At 35.2% G+C, this 22,896-nt stretch overlaps 1 protein-coding gene across 1 annotated transcript in view; it reads left to right on the plus strand.

Moving 5' to 3' along the window:
- LOC122796040 (interleukin-12 subunit beta-like) overlaps nucleotides 1-22,896 on the plus strand; it is a 107,965-nt gene that overhangs the window by 28,454 nt on the left and 56,615 nt on the right. Inside the window, exon 3 of the mRNA XM_044064510.1 lies at nucleotides 4,850-5,110. Coding sequence (XP_043920445.1) covers nucleotides 4,850-5,110 — 261 coding nt within the window. The remainder of the gene's footprint in view (nucleotides 1-4,849; nucleotides 5,111-22,896) is intronic.

A 22,896-nucleotide genomic window follows, 5' to 3' on the forward strand; every position in this document is an offset into this window, starting at 1 on the left:
AGACTGAGTATAGTGATAGTGTTTTGAGACTGACTATGTATAGCAAATTGTTTAAACTGAGTATCATTTTTATAAGGCATCTCTGTGTACTTGCCAGCTGTTGCATATGTCTCAACAGATACATTCAAAAGGGGACATTATACTGAATAATTGGCCTTATGAGGGCTGAATAGAGGGGGACAATAACATCCCTGTACCTAGAAGTAATCCCCTCACTAATAATCTGTGGAATATAGAAGGACCTCCACAGCACATTAGACACATCTTGGTCAAAAGGTAGGTTGTTGTCCTCACACAGTTATGTTATCACTCTTATTTTCTCCATATGATTTTGAAAGATATAAGATAGTATCATACTGGGTGTAGCAAATGAAAGTTATCCACTATCTTTTCATTCATGTTTGGGGAGGTATGTTACCCTGAGTTTGTGTACTTTACACAAAAGGTGCAGTGTTAAAGGAAGGGTTGCTGTCTGTAAGCAAATAAGGAAGTGCCTTTTCTGTCTTCCACTGTAGGTTTGAGTGATTTACTGTGAGTACATTTTTAGACACAGCAAACACTATGAGAGTGTGTGTATAACTTGAAATTGCTTACTGGTAAACCCTGGCATACTTTGCCAACTGTTCACCCTGAACTGCATCCAACTATGCCCACAAATTGAATTTTGCACCTCACAAGTGTCCCACACTAATGTAACAGCTGTATTTAAAAACGTATTCACTACATTATCAAGACTGACAGGACATCCTTACCAGGGAGGCCATGTACCACAGTGTAACTACAGTCCATTCCACCTATTTTGAAAAAAAAATGAATGTGTAAATATGGGCTAACAAGACATCTGAGCTTGAGTCATATTTGCCAGATAACAGTAAGTTAAATAGTAGTTGCTCATAAAATATTGTTTATTTCACTTTGGAATACAGTCATACTGCTGCTAACATAGCAAGTGTTTTGCACGTGATCAGGTGTTCATAAGTTCATAGGTTCATAGGTATATACTAGGCTAATGACCACCAAGACCTTTATAAGCCTAACTATGCAATCCAACCCAACTTGCCCCTATGTATCATGGGTGTTTTTTTTTAAGAAGGGGGAAATGTTAGTTAATAAGTTTCTAGAAGGTATGGTGGGGGGTTATGTTAGTTTGGACATTACTGTCTGTCTCTGTCTATCAGAGACATGGGGGCCAGACCCAGGTGAATTTCTAGTTTTCCATCCATTGGTCAAGGTACACTAAAATAGGGTTAGGGATGCACTGTACTTCATATGGATGGGGAGTCTGTTCCAGAGCACAGGGATCCTATGAGGCACATATCAATCTTGCCAATATACCTTAATTATGTCACAAGCAAAATTTACATCCTTGGATCTAATGGTTCTGATCCTGTTCATTTTGCAGATGTGCAAAAGGTCCATCAGAGCTGGATCCGAGGATGCCTTGCATGCCAGGCATCGATCGCATCTCAGTAACCAGTAGGAGATTGAGTACAGAAATAGGGTTATAAGGTAATCCATATACGACAGTGCGTTTATAGCCTGGATTCTATTGGTAAGGAACCTTTGTGGGCATTCCGACTGTTGCATATGTCTGGTCAGGTACATACCGAAGGGGGCAACATACTCAATAATGCATCTGATAAAGGATCAATTAAAGTGGCACTATGATTTCCTTGGATCTGGATGCCATGACCTTATAAGCTGGGTGATATAGAATTATTTTCTTACTGCCTTGGCCACATGTTAGTCAAAGGCCAGATGACTGTCTGCAGAGGTTCCCAAATCCCTGACTACCAGGTCAACTCCTAGAGCTGTCTTATTGATGTAGTAATTAGCCTGGGTGGTAGTCTTCCCAAAAGGCACTATAATGCATTTCTTGGCATTGAGTTTTTATCTGTGCCTTTGGCATCAGTCATTTATTTGTATCAGACCCTCTTGTAAGATGATTGTGTCATGGGAGGAAACCTCCCATTTTGCAGTCATCTGTGAACTTGGTCAGCCAGAGGTCCTTGACATTAGCCTTTACCTCTTGAGAAGTTGGTGCCAAAGAGGGGCAATCCTATCACAGATACCTGAGGTACCCCACTAATGACTGGTCTCTTAGTAGAGATGATGTCAGCAAACCTGGCTTTCCAGGTCCTATTTGTAAACCAGCTGGCAATTCACTGAGTTACGTAGGGGTTTATGTTGCAGCATTCCTAGAAAAAAGTGAGATATAGATGTTATGCTGGTTATTGGTAATCATCCTTTCTTTAAATAGCAGTGATCTTGGAGTAAGAACAATAAGTTAGGAGATGTAGGTGACACAGTGATCCATGTGGAAGATGTAGGTGCCTGCAAAAACAGTTTATTTTTATTGAGTCATTTTTCTTAATTTGATGAATTAATACACATATGATGAATTAATATACATGTATTATGAGAATTTGTGTACTTGGTCATTTGCTTGACAGTTAGTACAGATGATTAAAGCTCACAGCTATTAATAAGCTGTTTACTGTAGAAAAAAAAAAGTATATATTTTTTTTTCACCTCCATTTGTCTAATGTGTGACCAATCATGTCTCAGACACTGCTTCTGGGTTTCTATTGAAAAGGGACACTTCTGTCCAATGGTTTTACCTGGTTAACAAATAGATACAAAAGTACAAAGTTTTATATTTGAGTTATTGTGATATGCTGAGGATTTATAGTGGATCAATAGATAGGCAGTCTGTGCTAAAACCTTCATAAAATAAAGCCTACTCCACTAGGTGCCCCAGTCTTGACCATACCATAATGACTGAAGGCATACTAAGTAATATAGCTGCTTTAGGACATTGTGCCAATCCAGTACTGCTTCCTATTCACTCACTGGCATAATAGTTTGCACACTTAGAAAGGTAACATGCACATTTGTATAGCTTTTCGCATGATTGTGATTTGCATCATATTAACCCACACTAGCTTAATGATCCTCATTACTGTTACTCCATTTTATCTGAGTAAGTACTTCACTAGCTGAATGCATTTAGCAAGTAGCAAAATGGACCAAGGAAATACTAGGACAAGTAAACATCCCCAAAAAGGCTTCTACTGGCTTACACCTCAAAAACAGAAATGGAACTATGGTTAAATCTCACACATGAGTTATTCCATACAGAAGCTGAGCAGTAGTCAGACATTATAATAACAGTAACACTATTGTGGCACTCTACCATATGCACACTTTAGTGTACATCTCATCAATGTCATTCTCCATAACATTATTTTACTCTGATTTGATACACTAATCTGCCTTTCATGCTTCTGAATATTTTTAAAGCTGTATACTGTATATGGAGACAACATTCTTTTATTAAATCTGGCCAATCATTACAGCCATCTCTTATACCTGCTGACATCCTGCGATCCAGAAAAATGATAGTAAGAAACTATGAATATACAATGCAACTTTTCTGCTCTGTTTGTTGTAGAATCACGTTATGTTCATCGTGTTAATAGGGCAGTTATCATATTTATTTATTTATTTCCAGTTTGATAACCAGGGTTGTCCACTGGGCTCAAGGAACCTGTTTTCAGTGGAGGCCCGGGGAGAAAAGCTCCAAAATTACAAAGATAAATAAAAAATACAATACAATAAACAGTAAAGTAAAGAATACAATAAAAAATAACATAAAATGCAATTATGAATAAGACATAGTGTTATATAATATTTTAAACAAGAATATAAAATGAAACGGTGAGTTGTAGCAAAAATGCAGTGCAAATAGAAGAGTATAGAAGACTTGAGGATAGTTCCTGAAGAACATGCATGGTAAGTAGGAAGGGTATTGGAAAGTAAACAGAGTAGAAGGAATAAGTACGTAAAAGTAGAGAAAGGAGAGAGAGGTAGTAGAGTAGGGAAGTAAGAGAATTGTTAATTAGAAGGAGAACAGATATGAAAAAAATCAAGCAGACAGCTGTTAAATGCCTCACGCATGGCTAGATGTGTTTTCAGATCTACAGCTTAACACTAAGCTCTTCTCACTGCCTTCTCATTATGCATGCACTTGCTATTGTCTCATACTTGGGACCCCTAAGCCCTAAGCAGAGCACCATTACAACACTGAGTAAAGCATTTCAACTCTGGATGCCTGAGTGCATTATAACCATTACTAATTATTTTGTCAGTGAATTGTAAAATGAATTACTTTCAGTTGCCTTGCTTGTAAGTAATTTTAATTAAGGTATTTGCATGAGTCCATCAGTATAGTAATACTTATTACAGACTGAATAATATAATTTTAGCTTAAGGAAAATACAAGAAACACTTCTTGCTTTCTTACTTAATAAGAATGTAAAAATGTCTAGTGCAGGCTAACTGCTATGATATTCAGAGCATGGGATACTGTAACAAATTATTTTATAGCCCCCATTACAAAAAAGTTAGAGTATTGTATTATATTGGCCTATGCTAGTTGTAAAATGTACAAATAAATGTATCTATCTATCTATCTATCTATCTATCTATCTATCTATCTATCTATCTATCTATCTATCTATCTATCTATCTATCTATTTATCTATCTATCTATCTACCTACCTACCTATCTATTCATGCATCTGTTGGTTTGCTTGCTTATTTATTTATTTTACCATAAGGCAACAGAAGGAACAAGAGCTGTGCTGCTATCTGTAAATCAAATTAACATTTCCTACGTGTTTAGAAAAATACTCATTTAGAAAATAAGGAAGCTCTATGATCTAAATGAACTTCTTTTATGCTGTGTGAAGATAGAGCTAATTTATATATATATATTTTTTTCAAATTACATGTAACCTCCTCAGTTATAGGTAACACATAACTACTGTTTTTTCTTATTTGACAGTTGTTCTTGGCAATTTCACCAAGAATGTTACACTGACATGTAACACAACCTTCTCAGATATAGTTTGGAAATCTGGTGATGATCTAGAGCCAATCATAAATGAAGCAAACAAAAAACTTCATGGGAATAATCTAACACTGATTAGTGTAGATCAACCTGATGCAGGAAATTATACTTGCTGGAACGGTAACAACCTGCTTGATCACCATTTCCTGGTGATTCAGGATGATGAAAATGAGAATGTTTTCTCTACCACTAAAGGTAAGGCTGGCTGTTGTTGTATAAGTTTACAGAATCCTACACTCTGCGAATACAGAATAAGATGAATATAAGATTTAAATGTTTCAGCATTTGTTAATTTTTCCATTGCTCATAAAAAATAGTACTGCACAATGCTATTCCAGAGGAATTTCTGAAGGTACAATGGCTTTAAATTCTGAATGGAGGAATTCTGATGCTGAAGGTGATGTTTTTTAGCTCAAGATAAAAGTGACTCAGACTGGATAATTGTGGGGTTAGTGGGTTGAAGCCCTTTGCATGGGTGTAGGGTTAAAAACTGTTGTCCCCTAAAGAGGACAACAGCTAAAATTTATTTTTTAACAATGTTGATGTTTTCAGCATTGGAATTTCATCATTCAGAATATGAGTTATAACATTTCATATCAGAAATCAACCACACACTCAGGTATTTATGTGGTGTGGATGTAAAGACTTGAGTTAAAAGTCTAATTATGTACTCTGTTAGTGGACATACAGCAAATGAGTGGAAGCTGTTTTTTAAAGGTTTTAGAAAGCAAGAAGCCCATCTTAAGAAACTGAATTCCAAAATATCTTAAAATTAATGTGATACAGACATAGTATTTCCTGATTAGTTTACTGTTGTAATTCATTTAATCAATATTTGCTGCTCATAGAAATAAGCATAATAAATACAGAAATAAAACTGATGTTATTATTTACTGTTACCGTCATTATAAATACAGAAATTAAATGCATAACAGGAATGAAAAGTAGCACACATTTGTTTCTAAACAAGTAAAAGGACAAATAACGTTTTGTAGCAGAAAACATTTATTATGTAACCACCATTTTCTGCATATAAACATATACTGTCTGCTGAAGGATTACTTATTATAGATACATAATGCATTTGCTTCAACAGTCATGCTTAGAAAGCAATTCAAACAGTAGATTTATATTTTACACAATCAAGAGATTGCCATTGTTTTTGCAGCTATAATAACTATAAACATACTTTAAATCATTGGTTTAATTTTTATCTAATTAATTATTTGCTATAAGCATCTGCTTGGACTTGTCTGTCAATTAGCAAATAATAAAAGTCAGTATCTAATGTATTTTATATATTTGTTAACCAGGTAAGCCTACTGGACACAAGTGTACCTCTTTAGGGATGACTAGGGAACACTGTCTGGTTAAGTTAGAATCGCACATGCAAATGGAAGTAGAAGGAATGAAACTATGTAACTTAGGCTATGGAAAGCAGCTCATAAACAGGTGTTAACCTTGAACCTATGCACTGATTGCCAAACATGCACACTGTCACACAAGCATCTCGAAACCATCAAAACAAAGAAGGTTACTAGGATAAACCAGGTGACTGATTAAAATATTTTACTAAACTTAAACAAAATGACATAGAGAACCTGGAAGTCATTGCAGTAATCACTCTTGCAATAAACTCCTGTTTTCCCTGGTAATGGAATGATCTTCAGATAATTACAGTCAAGATAGCTATTCCTTATGAATGATTCAGACTGGCAGAGTTGGTGGAAACCAATAAATTATTGCATCATGCATAGCTTACCACATACAAACCATTAAATCAAAAGACCAGAAGCTTAGATAATAATAACATGAGAGGCAGGGCTGGAGATCATATCACCCATATCCAGATATTACTGTATATAACATTTTAGAAGGAGCAATACTGACTGTTATAGATAGTTTAGTTTTGTTTTACTTATCAACATTCTAGCTCTTAAATTGCAAGCTGTGGATCCCAGCGCCTGCAGCACTGTCTCAAGCCTTCTTCTGTAGGGGTTATCATGTTGCACTGGTCTGAAAAAGTAAACATAGACAAAGGGAGTAATGTAGATTAAGGATCTTCTGTCACCTACCATTGTAATGATGAGAATGTCCATGAAACTCTGTCTGAGGTCTTACTGCTCCTTGTAATTTCTCAGCAGACCCACCAGACCAAATACCGAATAATACAGTATATGAAGTTTATCTCATAAGAATCTAGGCTATTGTCAGTATTAAACCCAAATTGATATAAAAAACTTCAGAATAACATTGTTAGAGTAAAGCTGGATGTGATCAATGATGTTTAATGCATCTCCTTCACAACTTACTGAGTGTAACCTTTGTTAAAGGCTGACAGGCAGAGACCACAAAAGAGGAAGTAAACTGACATATGCTGTGAGCTCTAGGTTTGTCTGTAGTAAATAATTCATCTTGGAGGTGACTATCTACTGACATTTCAGCTTGTGACTGATGATAAAATGTTGTCAAAGATACTTGATGTAACTGAAAACAGATCAGTTGAATATATATCAACAATTAAATTGTTTAATGTTATAAAAGTAAAGACTAGATGATGGTGACTAACCCCTTTGACCTATAGATACATTTGAGTGTGTGTAAAGCAGAAATCTAAGGTTTTTACACCAAAAATAAATTTTAAGTGCAGAATATGGTAAACTCTTTCAGCAACTTCATCACTAGAAGCTGTTGGTGTCTGTTGATTGAAAGAAAGGTTGCATCCTAATGTCCTGCATCTGCCTCCTATCAGATGACTCTGTTTAAGGCTGGCTAGGGGTATTTAATATGTTATCACAATTTATCTTTGCTTGCATCAAACCTGTCTGATCTCAGTCGACTAATTTGCATTAAAAGTATCTAAACTCTGAGCATAGCTTATTTTTACCTAACATTTTCTGAAGACAATTATTTTCCATGAGTTCCTTAACATGATGGTTTTAGCATCAAGGGGAGTAAGAAGGCATCCATGACGTAATGAAAAGATATTCTTGACTATGACATTAATGTTATCTGGACAGTGTTTTTTCACAGGAGGTTATAGCTCAAGTAGGTTAATGTTCCTGGCAATTGAGGCTATCCACTTGAAAGATTATACACAGGTACAGAGCTCAACAAATTCAATTTGTTTCTAGTTATTTTTTCACTGAATATTTTTTATCTAGTTTCAGCTCTACTGCAGCTATCTACTATATCCTTCCATACATATTCTAAAAGAAAAATCTCCTTAATGTCTTCACCTACCTACACTATGCCTGTATAAGTAACTCCAACTCTCATAATTCCTTTTCAAGAAACACTGAAACAAATATTTTGAGAAGTTACCAAAAAGCAGTAATAGAACTGCATATGCTAGTGATAAGCATGGCTTTTGTCATCAAGGTCCGTGCATGTCGGAACACTATCTTCCCATATTGCATCCTACTACCATTCTTCACTATTCTGTATCCATCTCTTCTATAACTTTATCACCCCCCCATCCAGCAATTTTCCTTCTTAAGTGCTTATGCAAAAACACATTAGATGCATGAACAGTCCATGTCTCTGCCTTGTTTTTGATACAGATATTTAACCTACATTACACTTTGTTTTGCATTTCAGCCTCTCATAACACAGCCTATCTCCTTTTTCAGGTCAAACTGCATAATTACTTTCCCAAAACACTTCATCTCCATCATACTCCCATTTGAAATAGTTCATCTAGCTTCTCCTTACCTGGTCCTAGTTATTTGAATTTGATTTTTTGTTCCCGTCTTCAATTTATGTTTCCCATCCCCTCCCATCATAACTTTAATTTTTCTCTTGTCAACAAGTCCATACTTTTTTTCTATCCACTTGCTCCACTGCTTCCTCTTGCATTTTCTCCACATTTTCATTACATCACATTTCCTTTACTACTCTGTCATTGACCTCATAAATTCTCCTCTACCTGACTCTTCTAACATAGTGGTTTTGTTTGTCACAGTCACATACCTTAACAGGTCTGGTACTGACCACCTTCCTGTTTGGTATTTTACTCAGAATCTTTTCTTACATATTGTTATTTTTTATTATTTCATATAAATCTATCACATAGTGATTTTTCCCTATAACAACCTGCCCACTGGGACAGTAGGATATGTCTTGCTATGCAGAATTCCAGTAGCATAGTAATCATTCTAATGACGCTGATTCCTCCTTATCCCAATTTAGTCCTTCTTCTCATTCTGTCCATCCCCTTTCTACTGCCCCTTAAGCATTCAGTTCCATTCTCATGCACTATCTTCTTTGTTGTAGGGAGTACCCAAAAGGCCAAGCATTAAGACTCCCAATTAGCTATTAAAAATACCCACTACTCTCTTTAGTCCTACATACTGGCAATACTATTAACTTTTGAAGGTTATGTTCTAAGTCAGGCTCCCTACCAAACTGCTCAAAATTATTATTATTATCAATAACTGTATCTTAACATTCATGAGGTGAAACATACAATCATCATTAAACAAATGTAAACTGTATATTTTTCCTCACTCTTTAGCTTACTGAGCACTCTGTTCAGCAGAGCTTCTGCTGTCTGCAGGAATAACAGTGGTGGCAACCAGCATCCATCTCTGGTACTTTTACCTAGCCAAATTTTACTATACAAAATCCCATTCATAACCACCATCCACATTGCTGCTTATTCAGTGAACTAATGCCATCTGTGGACCCATACCCACATTATTAACCTCCATTACACTTAATTAAAAAAACCCACTGTGTCAAGGGACTTCTTAATATCAAAATGAACCACAATCTAAAGGCCTATAACTTATCCCCAGAATCAACATATTTCCATCCTGTTAGCTGCCATGTTGTCATTCTTCATTCTCTTTATACTGCCAACCATACTGTATTACTGTGGCCTAGATGTTCTTTTACTTCCCAGGATACCTGCCTACTAATTATGAACTTCTGAAGCCTATTCCTTTCTACCCTGACCTCCTCCTGCAGTTCCAGTGTCCTCTCTTTCTATATGAACTGCATGTTTAGACTCCTAGTGCTCAGCAGTATGACCTTTAATCTGCATTTTGTTGAAATTTTTATGTTGGTTTTATCGACCTCAGGACTTTTCGTAAAAAGGCACTATGGGGGAGGCAAGGGCCTTGGCCAGAAGCCTGAAACCATATGAGACAGATACAGACCATCTCTAGCAAAGCATCATGGTCTGTTGATCTTATCTTCCCAGGCTGTCAGGTACTGGATCCCCCTGGAATGACACCAGAAATCATTTTCTGTTTGTATTGAGGCATTGTTCTGGGTGATGGTAGAACGCTGCTTAAGGCTAGGGACATACCTGCCTGGGACACATATTCAGTGAGCTCCATCATGTCTCTCTTCATATAGTCCAGGGAGGTACGTCTCAAGTTGTTCACCCCAACATGGACTATGACATAGTCATAACAGTACCTGTTATCTTTGCTCACTAGACAGGTCAAAATTTATTTCCTTTTCCTTCACTGGATAGTAATAAATACTTTAGATATACCCCTTAAATAAGCCATGCTTGTCAAAACTGCAGTCATATTTCATTTCTTACACATATTAATATTCTATATATCATTAACGAACTTAAAAAAACACAGTATACAGGTAATTATATTACATCGGAACAAGAACATGGAACTCTGCTTTATTATCAAAAGTGATCAGCTTGCCATATTATACAGCCCCTTTGTCCACTATAAAATCCATCATCATATATGCCTTTGTCCTTTGTCTGACCTCGAGGATTGGAGGTATCATCTACAAAACAGTATATCACTCAGAAAAAAGCACCTGTATTTACAGTTTGAATGTCTTTTGAGCAATATATCTCACCCCTCCTTTGTTACACTTCCTTTCCCAGATTTTCTTTTCTATTAACCTTCCTCTCTTCTTCCTCTTTATAACTTCTTCTTCCCCATTCACATGGCACCTCATCGTGAGACAAGATAAAAATAAATACGGATTAAGCTTGTCATGAAGTATAACATCTGTTTCTTTGAGCCACTGCCTCACTAGTTTTCCTTTCCTCTTGTAAACTGTGCAATTTCTACTCCTCGGTTCATGGTGGTCTTTCTTCTCGCTCCTTGATGCCCATTTCCCTTTTACTTGTATATGTTTTATCTCTATTCAAACCTAGTATTGTTACTACCATCTGTGCCCACCTTCATCTCAGTTTGATTAGACTTGAACATACTGGGTGAATCCAAGTCCATTTAAAATGTTTTCCTTTCTCTGCCTTTTAAGTGAATTTCTGCCTGTAAACTGGACTGCCTCTTCTTCTCCTTTTTCTTTCTTTTTTCACTTTTATTTCATCCTTCTAAGTTGTATTCCAGAGCCATTAGTACTTACTGTTTGTCTGATAGAGTTTTCTCAGGTCACTGAACATTTTCACCGCTTGTGATTATTGGTTATCCTACCTCCATTAGTTCCACATTCAGTATACTCCGGTATCGTAACCATAACCACTTAGAATGCCATGGCTTCATTATTGTCACTGAATTTTAGCCTACTTCTATTCCAGTAAAATACTAAAATAGTATAGTAGGCTGGTTTTGTCACAATTCCTACCTAATGAAGGTACCGCATTAATGGAACTAATGAAAGAATGAAATTGTGTATAATCCAAGTGGATGACTTCTGCAGACCTCAGTCTGCACCATGCCAAGAACAGTCACTACTGTTCAGCTGTTGATCTCTGGAGCTATAACTTCACTTTAAAAGAATAATCTTCATTCAGAAATGTTTTGGTTGATGCTAGCCCACTCCTGGCCTCCCCTTTCTGTGGCTACCGTCATTCGTTTGATTCAGACATTTGGATACAGTGGAAGATGTCCCAGTTCCTCTTCTAAACAAACAAAACTATCCCTGCCTTTTACTTATTCATGGAGTCTAATAAATGTTACATTATCCCTGCATGATCAGTTCTCTTCATCCTCTACTCATGCCTACTGAGGGGCCAAACCTAACTGCAGTATTAGTATGCTAGATATTTATGGCCTCAGCACATCCTGCTTCAAGGGCAATTTGGCTTTCAGTTCAGTTTAGGGCATACACCTCTCCTTGTGTAGCACCTAAGCCCTCATTATGGTTCTGTTCCTCAAACATTGTAAATCATCTGAAAGATATGATCTGTGTTACCAACGGTCATGCCTTTCATTGCTATCACTTCTTGAGATGACTGTGCCTCTTTACAGACCACTCTGACACCAATATTCTTTCTTACTTTATTTCTCCAAACTTCACTAATTTACCTTTGACAGGCTTCTTAGCACCTATACAAGCATTTGTTCATGTTTTCTGTGTAGACGACATCTAATGTCTTGATAGCCAAAACTGAATTTGTCTTCCCTGTCTCTGTTTACAGTCTGCCTCTAATGCACAAAAACCTTAGCTGGCAATAAACAAAATGTGCAGGCTGTTAGCAAATAAAAGAGGTCACCATTATGGCTTACTGAAAGCCTGCAAATGGCCACCAGTACAAACCAAGGCAATAATGTCTCTCAATATACTTATTTTCAAACTGATTAATATAGGACACTGTCTACCCTTAGAAAACTCTCTAGGTGTCAAACAAACTACATACGGTCTTGGAGGTAGCTAAACACTAACAGAATTACACTAACAAGACCATGCTTCAACACAGCCATAGGCGAAAAGGCATTTTACAGACTTAGCCTAACCACATGGAACTTTCTCAAGAAATTATAAATGTAAACACAGTAGTGGAATTCAAGTCAAAGCTGAAAGAGTACATTCAGAATGAATGTGTATGTAAATGTTTTTGAGATGCTGGGTAATATACACTGGTAACTTAAGTTAAGTCATATGACAACTATTATAGCAGCCTATCCTACACACAGTGTCATCTGATATTATCAGTAAAATTCCTGTATCGAGGTTCAGTGTTTATATCAGGTATACCAGAATTTGGCATTCTGACTTTAGCAAAATTGTGTCGGCCATATGAAGACTCTACCACCTGTAAGTCGAATTATCTGCTATTTGTATTAACTGTTCTCAAATGCAGGTATCCTTGATTATACAACCATAGTTCACTTCTCAGGTTTTGAGCACTTACTTTATTTTGAGCATTTGTTTTGCTATTTCATGTATGCCTTGTGTCTCTATTCTATTCTTTTGACAGTTAAACTATAGTATAGAAGATTATGATGAGGTCATAGGGTCATTGATCATACCAAAGTTGCCAAGTTTTTTAAAATTAATTCAAGAAATTCAATGAGATTAAAGTTCAAAATGTGAAATACTTAAATCAATTCTGGGAAAACATTTGTAAGTGATTATAATGAGATACTCAAGGATAAGTCTTTGCAATAGACAGAGAATTTTACATGCCACTATATAATACAAGTTTAAAATCTTTAATGCCAGCCATCTATTTTTCTTAGATAAGCTAGGCAAATTTCAATGTCACCCCTTCCAAAGAGCCTCTTGTCCAAGCTGCTGCATTCAGTTCCAAATTCCAGTCTCATCTAACAGCGGCATTGAGCTATCAGTTTCCATACACTATAAATACATCATAATGTTCAGAGGTAAACTCTTTTTGTTGACATACCACATAATTAAATTGTGCAATCAAAGTGTTAAAAGCTAAGGTCCTTACATAAGACATCTCCCCTCCCCACAATAAAAGGGCTTTAAAACTGGGTAGGAAAAAATTCAGGTATTCTTCTAGAAAAATGTAAGACTAAATATGAATTAAATATTGCCATTTATTTCAAAGACAATCACAAATATGTCTTTAATCATATCAAGAATCTTAAAAATAACATTTTACTGTGAACCATTGTCCAACAACTTTGCTTCCAATATCTCTGCTAACAAATTCTGCTCCAGCTTCATCCCAGAGAACCAATATTCATTCAGTCCCACTACTTTTCCACATGTTCCTCCCCCTATTATCTCTCTCAGTCAAATCATATAATCTTTAACAAAGACCAAAAACAGCACTTTCATTAATCCATCTTCTGGTAAACATCAAATATGACATTTCTCAAACCTCCCTTGACCTATTTAACCTCGTCCTCATCACTGCTTGTGTACCTGATGCTTGATGAACGACCTTAGTGGTTCCACCAGATGAGGCAATCCTACCACAAATGCAGGTAATTACAGATGTATAAGTCTCATGAGTATCATTTATAAGGTTAGGGAACATATCATAACATATTTTATAAACAATAATATAGGGAACCTTCAGTCTCGATTTGTAAGATATGTGCTGTCTACTCAGTCTACTCAATTTCTTTGATAAGGTCTTAGAATTCATAGCTCTGGAGCTAGTTAATACCTTTGATACAATTCTCCATGCAGGTAGTGTCAACAAGGTTACACAACACAACTTTAATCTTTACAGCATCTACTGAATATCCATCTGCCTCACTGAAACTAGCACATATTGAAATAACAATAGGCTTAAGGTTAATACTAAACGATGTAGTGGGGTTATAGTCATCAAGCATGAATTCCCCGTTTTATACCATATCAAAGACATGCCCTTAAACTCAACATAATCATCAAAGATCAGGGATCAAGGTGCTTTTGTCAACAACTAACAATCCTTTGATAATTATATTCCAGTCATTAAGTTAGTCAGTCAGTCAGTCAGAATATTCTATTACCCAGCATATTTAATTTCCAAAGCCATATCTTACAGAAGTGAGAAATTTGTAATTCTACTCTACATCTTACTTATTTGACCCTTCATAGGATACAATTCCCCCTTTGTAATGTACCCAAGCATCTTGTCCAGCTTAAAAAGTCTGAAAGATTTCTGACCTAGAAACTTACTGGTTTAAACTTAACAAACTATGCACATATTGCTGTCTCATACAGACTGTTTCAAAGCGATCCATGCCTGACATCCTGAGCCTCAAAAAACACAACTTTATTTGCTACACCTATATAAAACAAGTAGCAGTATGAATACTCACACTAAAGACCTTAACCTTTACCAGAGCATTATTGTGTGACAGATTCATAACCCAATGACTCTCCTACTTATGGAATAAACGTCCTTTGAACATCAAGCAATACGGCGCATTAGCCATATTTAAAACTACTCTGAACAACTGGATTGGCAATTGTGAATTCACTTTTGTAGTATGTAAAACAGCATTTCTTGGTCAGACAGTCAAACTCATACAATTATTTTTGTGCCTAGCTGGCTAGGCTTCCTAGTGTTCTTCTGGACTACATGCCTATCATATACCTATGAATCTATAAGTATTTTAGAGCTTCTTAGTGGTGCCAGACAATACAGTGGCCAGAAGCAAGGGTAACTTTCTTCAACCAACAGCTTTGAAAGCTATCAGACACCTCACTTTCATGAACTGCTTTTGTGGGGAGATAATGCAAAGTGTGTTGCAGCTTAACAGACTGTGAGTATTCTTTGGTGCATTTCCTACTGGATGCTGTCTGATTAGTGGGATATGGTTTAATGAGAACATTTAATAGAACATAACATGACTGCAGTACATGAAGCACACTGATTATATTCAAAAATCTGGAAAAAAGATAAGCCATCTATATGCTGCTGCTGTCTCGCAAGATCTGATCATAACGATTTTCCCAGTATTTTTGTTATGTACCTTTCAAAGTTATTATGACCAAGTCTCAGGATTCAGCACTCATAGTAACCTCCCCAGGACAATGTTGACTGAGAGTTTACAGCTTTAAAAGTAGAAATAATAAAGGTATGGCACAGTGACAGGTTTTAAAGTTGCTAGCAGGGATATGGCCAGGAATATTATTGTATGCATCTTTTTGTACTGTATCCCACAAAGTGTAGTCTTCCACCAAATGCAGTGCATGTGTCTGAAGAAAATACCTTTCCATTAATGGAAGAAAATAAAGACAACTTCTGAAATAAATAAACATCTGGCCCAGTAAAACCATTGAACAATTTAATAACACAATGGTAAACACTTTTTAAAAAGTAAATTCTATCACACTGTATTAGCAAAATAAATGCATTAATTGTAAAATGTTTACATTGTAGCATACATGGCATATGCATGTTTCCACCTTTGGCTGTTGACTGTCTGTGCATCAGCACTAAATGTTACAGCTTTCAAGGCTGTAAAACACTTCATGTTTCAACACATTTTTTTCAATATCTAGTAGTACATCAGGACCATGTAGTACAAAGAATTATGAAAATGTCTATTTTGATCATAACTAACTAATGATGTATTCTTGACATGGATCTCAAGATTCACCTGTCATGCTTTCATTAATCTGCTCTTGAGGTGAATTTCTTGATATATATGCTCAAACATGTCACGGTATCATTATGATCAGAGAACTGCTCATAATCATCTATAGTATTCATGTTTTTACTTCACTGAAGTACATAACAAGATACCTTTGTCCATGCTCCATACACACATACATACATACAACCCCCCACACACACACACATCCATTTCTTTTTCAAAATATAGTAGCTAATAAATGAATCCTGTTATCCTGTTAAAACATGTTGAGTGGTTGAGTGCTGTTAGCCTTGTTTGAACGGTAGAACGGTTCAGTTTTTAAGAACAAGGGATTGTGATACCTACAAAATAGTCTTCTTATAAATATACTGCAAAGGAATTTTATTTTTTATGTTTGATATATATAATCTGGTAAATAACACATTTGCAAAAATACAGTTCATTGCTTCTTAAAATTGTTTGAGTTCCGTTTTTTGGTGCAGCAGGAAAATAGCAAACATGTTGCATATATAAGGTTAGAATAAGATTTATGTTATTTATGTTTGTTTACTGGGGCAGTGCACTGATCAAAACTGACCGTTTATTGTCACAGCCTAGCTGAAATATTTTAACATTTAAAACATAGAAAATAAGAGTGATCATATAACATCCATATTAAAAGCTGCAAATAGTAGAATGTTAGATAATATAAACCCTATGATGAAAACCAAACAATGAGAATGAGATATCTTTTGTTTTAATAAAAGAATATGCGGTGGACATTGCACATTGAAGTTTAAGTAGACATTGTAATATATTAACTATGGATTCCATGACTGGACCATCTATGTCATGTTTGCTATTAACTGAATGGACCATTCATGTTATTAATTGTGAATTTTTTTATCTCATTAAGTACTTTAGCTCAATGGTATCCTTCTGACTCTGATAATTTTTAACCCACTGCCACTGGAAGCCAAAGGGGAACATTTGAATTTCACTTAAAATGTTTATGAAAAATGTAATGTCAATGTAAAATGTAACTGAAACAAATAAAGGGTTCTCTATATTCTAAGTCCTAGTGGGATACTTACTAAGTATAATCTAGAAATAGTGCAAACAAGGCACTGGATCTATTGACTATAGAAAATAAAACAAGCAGCCTGAAAAGCTTACAAAACCCCTGCAGTTTTCTATCTTAATGGCAATAATCCAAATGTACTACTCTGCATTTTCAATCAGTTTTTTTTCTTGTTCCTTCAAGCTCATTTCATTTCCAACCTTTACACTGATTTGCCACATATTGAAATAAAATATAGCACTTACACAATATCAGAAAACTATGCTATTGCTAAAACATTTTAAAATCACCTGTGACCTTGTTTACAAAACTTGCATTAACAAGTTCAGAAATCAAACTCCTATGAAAACTGTCTTTTTAATCTCACCAAAATATTCAAAAGTATTCTAATTAATATTGTGCATCTTGCTGTCCAAGTGTATATGAAAAATACCAGTTAGATTTGAAGTTAATCAAGATGGGTACATCCAAGTACCATAATTCTATCACACCACAATTTTTACAGTGGTGTCCTACCTGGCTCATGACTGAAGCAGAAACAAATTACAAATGAGTGTCAGTTCTGTCAACTATCCCTATTCTGGAGGATCATTCCTATTTTCAGGTCTGACTTAGAATGTCCCTATTTTGGATGCATGTCCCTATATTTAGGCTTGCTTTATCCCTTCTCACTTCCCCATATCACATGTGATTTTTGAAGCTGTCTAGAACACAGAAAACTGTATTACATGACCAACTTACTAGTGGCAACAGTAATTTAAAGAAAGAGGACATATCTTACACTTGTTTTTTCTTATAGAAAAATAGCTTATGTGGTAGAACGTTGCAGTTCTGTGTGGTATTCATACAGCTGAACTGTGTTTGCTCATAGTATTAATCCATGAAGAGTGGTGCTAAGTTGTTATGCAAATAAGGTCAGTGGAGGTCATTCATGCTGACTACAGAAATGTGTAGGTGTTTTGATAAACATGCCTACCTACAGCACAAGTGTGAAGTACACTGTAGACATTGGTGTATTACTACGATTCACAGAGAAAAATGTAAAAAGGCCTTATTTCCATACAAAATGCTTAATGGACCCTGAACTTACATGACTTTTATTTAACATTTCTTGACTGGGAAAGTCATACTGAGACAGAGCCCATTTTCAGCAGAGACCCAGGGAGAAAGGCTCTAGATGCATGTTTTTGGAATGTGGGAGGAAACTGGAGCACCTAGAGGAAACTCAACATAGGGAGGACATGCATATTCTGCACAGAAAGTACCTCACCTGAGAATCAAACTGGAGAACCTCTTGCTGTGAGGTAACAATGCTAACCGCTGTACCACTGTGCTGCCCAAAGTTATTTAAGAGCACTATATTAACTGGCGATTACTTGAGTTAGGCAGCAAATTAATTAGAAAACCACACATTTTTACAGGAAGAAAAAAAAATAAAAGAAACATGAGAAATCAATATGGAACAATTCAAAATGAGGTGATTTCACTTCAGGAAATGTTCATACTTTGGGCATATTGTTACTATACTGTAAAGCTGTCATTTGTAAATGGAAAATTATTACAGCAACAAGTGAAACTAATTAGAGATCGCTGAGAAATTAATTTACTTTGGTGTCTTTTAGTGATTGTGCAAACATGGTAGAAGTACTAAAGTGGCAAGAATGTTTTGTTGGCTGCACATGTTGTGTCTTTACTGGGAGATACTTAGCCACTGCACATGGCAACCTTGTGTAGGGGCTATTGAAAGGAGGAATATTTTAACAAACTGCTTTCTTCACTTGGCTGGGCTCTGCATGTGTATATAATGGGGGCTGTATCACATAACTTTTATCTGAGGATGGCAGGTGTTGTTTGACTGCTTTCTTCACTTGGCTGGACTCTTCATGTGTAACTAATTATTGGAGTTGTGTCACATATGCCTTTTGTTCACAGTATGGCAAGTTTGTGGAATGCAAAGTAGATATAATAGGTGCTGCTCCATTTTTTTTAAATGAATGTGCAGATGATGCAAACATTTGACTATGAATCTCAAGTAGGCTTCAGTAGTGTACGCCACTTTACACAATTTCTCAATTATATCTCATTGTAATCCATTTGCTTACACTAATTCACAGGCATTGCCTGCTAATGTAGATGGCCTCTATGAATTGTTGCCTAGGTACACTTATTCTAGTAAATCACAGACACCCATAACACCTTTATGCAATGACTAGGAATACCAGCCGCTATTCATTAAGGTCTACAGATTTTATACTGTCTCTTTGATAATGCATCTATATTTTTCTATAGGTTTTTGTCACTCTGTTTTTTTAATCTTTGTTTTTTTAAACATGTGTTTCTAAATAGTACCCCATATTCCTACTGTAAGTGGAAGATTTATATGGCATTTGGTGTTCAAATTTTATGCTAATTAGATGTCCAGATTTTTACCTGGATGTTCTTAGTTTTCATAGGACCTTTGTTTTTATTTTCAATGTCTGTATGTTGAGAGGTGTGGCGAACACTTGATGTTGAAAACTGTAAAAGCTAAGAAAAGGAACATATTTTTAGAACAAATGTCAAAAAGGAAGCCCACTGTTATCATTTAAATAGAAACACTGTCAAGAAAGAAAAAGCCAATGAAATGACATCTTAGTGGGATAGAGGAAATACTTCTTCTGCTGGATAAATATCATATAATGTCTTTTAGAACCTATGACTTCTAGATTTATGTTAACCCGCAATGGTTGTTAGAGAATGACTTCTATTTGTGGATGCCTTGTAATAAGACCATGTAGTGTATTCTTCACCCCTATGTATCCATCCATTCATGTTGATTTACATGGTTACATAAAAAGAAAAAAGCACTTACCTCACCTTCATTCATATTGTGTAGACATATACAAACATGGACTCATACATAAACAGCTAGTGAGACATTCAAAATGTTCTGTCATTTTGTCATTCGTAAACCATAAACCTCATATACATTCATGCGTTAATAAACTCCACCTCATTTATTCTTGGAATGAGATGCAGGGCTCTGAAATTTATTGTTTATGTTTTGTTTTTTTAAGTTGCATCTTTTCTCACAATTAGCTTCATTTATATAAAAGCTTCATTTATAGATTTCAGATTTCTATTTAAATGTTGTCACTATATTTCAATACAGGTGTTTGTTTATGCCATACATTGGAAACAATGTTCTGAAAATATCAGAAATGTAGTCTATAGATCAATTTTGTTTGCTAAGTACAAAATCGTTAATATACCCTTGAGAAAGCAACCACAGCAGTAACAATAAAATGTTTTTTGATGGTTAAGCACTTTTGTCTTACACAAAACGTATTGAGTTCTTCAGAATCATGTTAACTGTTCTGTTACCAAGCTGTTATGTAACATGACCTACTTCATTATGTGACTACTGAACAAACCACACAGGGCATTTAAAAGTACATAAGCAAGGAAAAAAAGGATAAAAATGCATTAGATGAAAAATAATAAACATATTGACAGAAAATACTAAGTGACATAGTCATATATAATATCACTGCACTAAAAAATTAAGATAAAAATATAAAAGAATATATTTAAAACTGAGTTCAAAAAAACTGCAATCTGGTAGCCTTCTTTTTCAAATAACACAGAAAAGAAACATTCTTATTGATAACTAGAGGGCAACAGGCATGTAGTTTCAGTTGCAATAAAAGTTCTTTAACTTCTATTACCTTCTTCCAGAGAACCTCTCTTGATTTTGGGGCTATTCTTTTAAAAATAATAAAATTAAACTTTTTGAAATCAGTGCAGTCAACAGAGTGTTTGTATAAGGTGCCCTTTCATATTTTCTTTTTATACCATATATTTGTTCAATTACACCTTCCTGTAATGTCCTGACTCTCTTACTATGTAAAAGGCCAAATGAGTGGCATAAAGCTGCATATACCACTCTCTTTGAACTTAACCAGAACGCATTCTAATTTAATGCTGTCACCCAGTATAATATAGCTGCAGATATTGCAGCCATTGCATTTAACTGCCCCCTTAATATTTGCCCTCTCCTGACATTAAGTCTTACTGTACTGGGAAATGATTTACTCAAACTGCTGTCTACTTTAAACATTTCACAATTCTTCCTTATATGTGTAACAACCTCACTATTGTTTGAAAAGGTGGTAATAAAAATACTGCAATATCTATTGTTGTCACCACTGTATTAATGTCGTCATTGTCTCCTAGAATGGACTTATAAATGCCTTTATTATACTTGCCAAGCACTTCATCTCAAATCTTTTCCATGAATGACTTGGGGTAAGCTCTGTCCATAAACATTTGCTTCAAATTAGAAATTTCCTGAAGCAATATATTTTCATCTGAAAGCATTTGCTTCATCCTAACAAACTGGCTGTTAACTATACTCTTTTTTGTTGTAAATGGTAGCAGCTATTAAAGAATAAAAATATGTTAGAATAAGTGGTTTTTTCAGGAAATTAAGAAGGAGAATTTAATGTTACTTTTCATAAGCTTACATCCAAAAACTCTAAGTAGTCTGCATTAATATTGTAAGTGAAAGTTAAGAAGGGTGTAGAGCTATTAAGAAAATATATAAATTCTTTTAAGTCAGTTTCAGTCACAGACCAAAACAAGCAGATACCATCAGAGTTATGCCTATAAAATTGATTCTGAGTATGGTAACTTTGTTTTTTCAGCACACCTGGAGTGGGTTTCTGTGGATTATGATTTGTTTGCTCAGTATTTTATTCACAGTTAGCACATATTAAACACTTGTCAGGCTCATAGTAAATTTTAAAACAGTATGATGCTTTGGCTACTGCAGTTTTCAATGTTTTTAGTGTTGTGATTATTAACAATGAACTGATTTTTTAATTAAGCATTAATAACTTTATATGACCAATTTATATGTCCCTGAATCATAATGACAAGATCTTGATAATTTATAGAGCTACTGAGGTTGACACTTAGAGAATTAATTAGCTGACTATGAACCAACTGGATTTATTTATTCCCACTTGCTCCATGTTCTTACTTTAAAGGGTTGTGGTCTTTAACCATGGTGAACTTTCTGCCGTACAGGTAAAGTTGTAGATTTTCTAAAGCCCAAAGTATGCCCAAACACTTCTTCTCTATAGCTGTACTGAATTTCTCCCTGGGTTAAAGTCAACAGCTTAAATACACAATAGGGTGATCATCATTTGTTAATCCTGGCATAATAAGGTTCAATCTTTTTTGCAAGAATAGAAATAAACATTTTATAATCGACATTTAATATTAAATAGGGTGGTAAGAAGAGTGTAAATTAGAATCTTTATTTGACTTCAAGCTAGAAGATATCAGGGAATATTTCTGGGGAGTTGACATATGTTTAACTTGTTCAAAAACTTTTAGTAGGATATTAAAAATATTCTCGGGCAATAATCTGTATAGTTACCGGGATCATGCCATCAAGATCAGGGGCTTTCTTTGGTTTAAGATTATTAATTTGATCTTTTAACTCTTTAAAAGGGAATGACTTATTAATTTTGGATCTTTGTTCTTTGGTTAATTTAAACCTTATATTGTCTTTCAAAAAGTCATCAGTTATATTGTTGATTTCTAAGTCTGTCTCTTTGTTATTCATTTCTTCATAATATTTCCTAAAGTATTCTAGTATGTCTTTTAAATCAGTCACTTTTTTATTTTAATCA

The sequence above is a fragment of the Protopterus annectens genome, chromosome 2.part2 (genome assembly GCF_019279795.1).
Source record: "Protopterus annectens isolate FY-2018-M chromosome 2.part2, PAN1.0, whole genome shotgun sequence".
In the NCBI taxonomy this organism is placed as follows: domain Eukaryota; kingdom Metazoa; phylum Chordata; order Ceratodontiformes; family Protopteridae; genus Protopterus; species Protopterus annectens.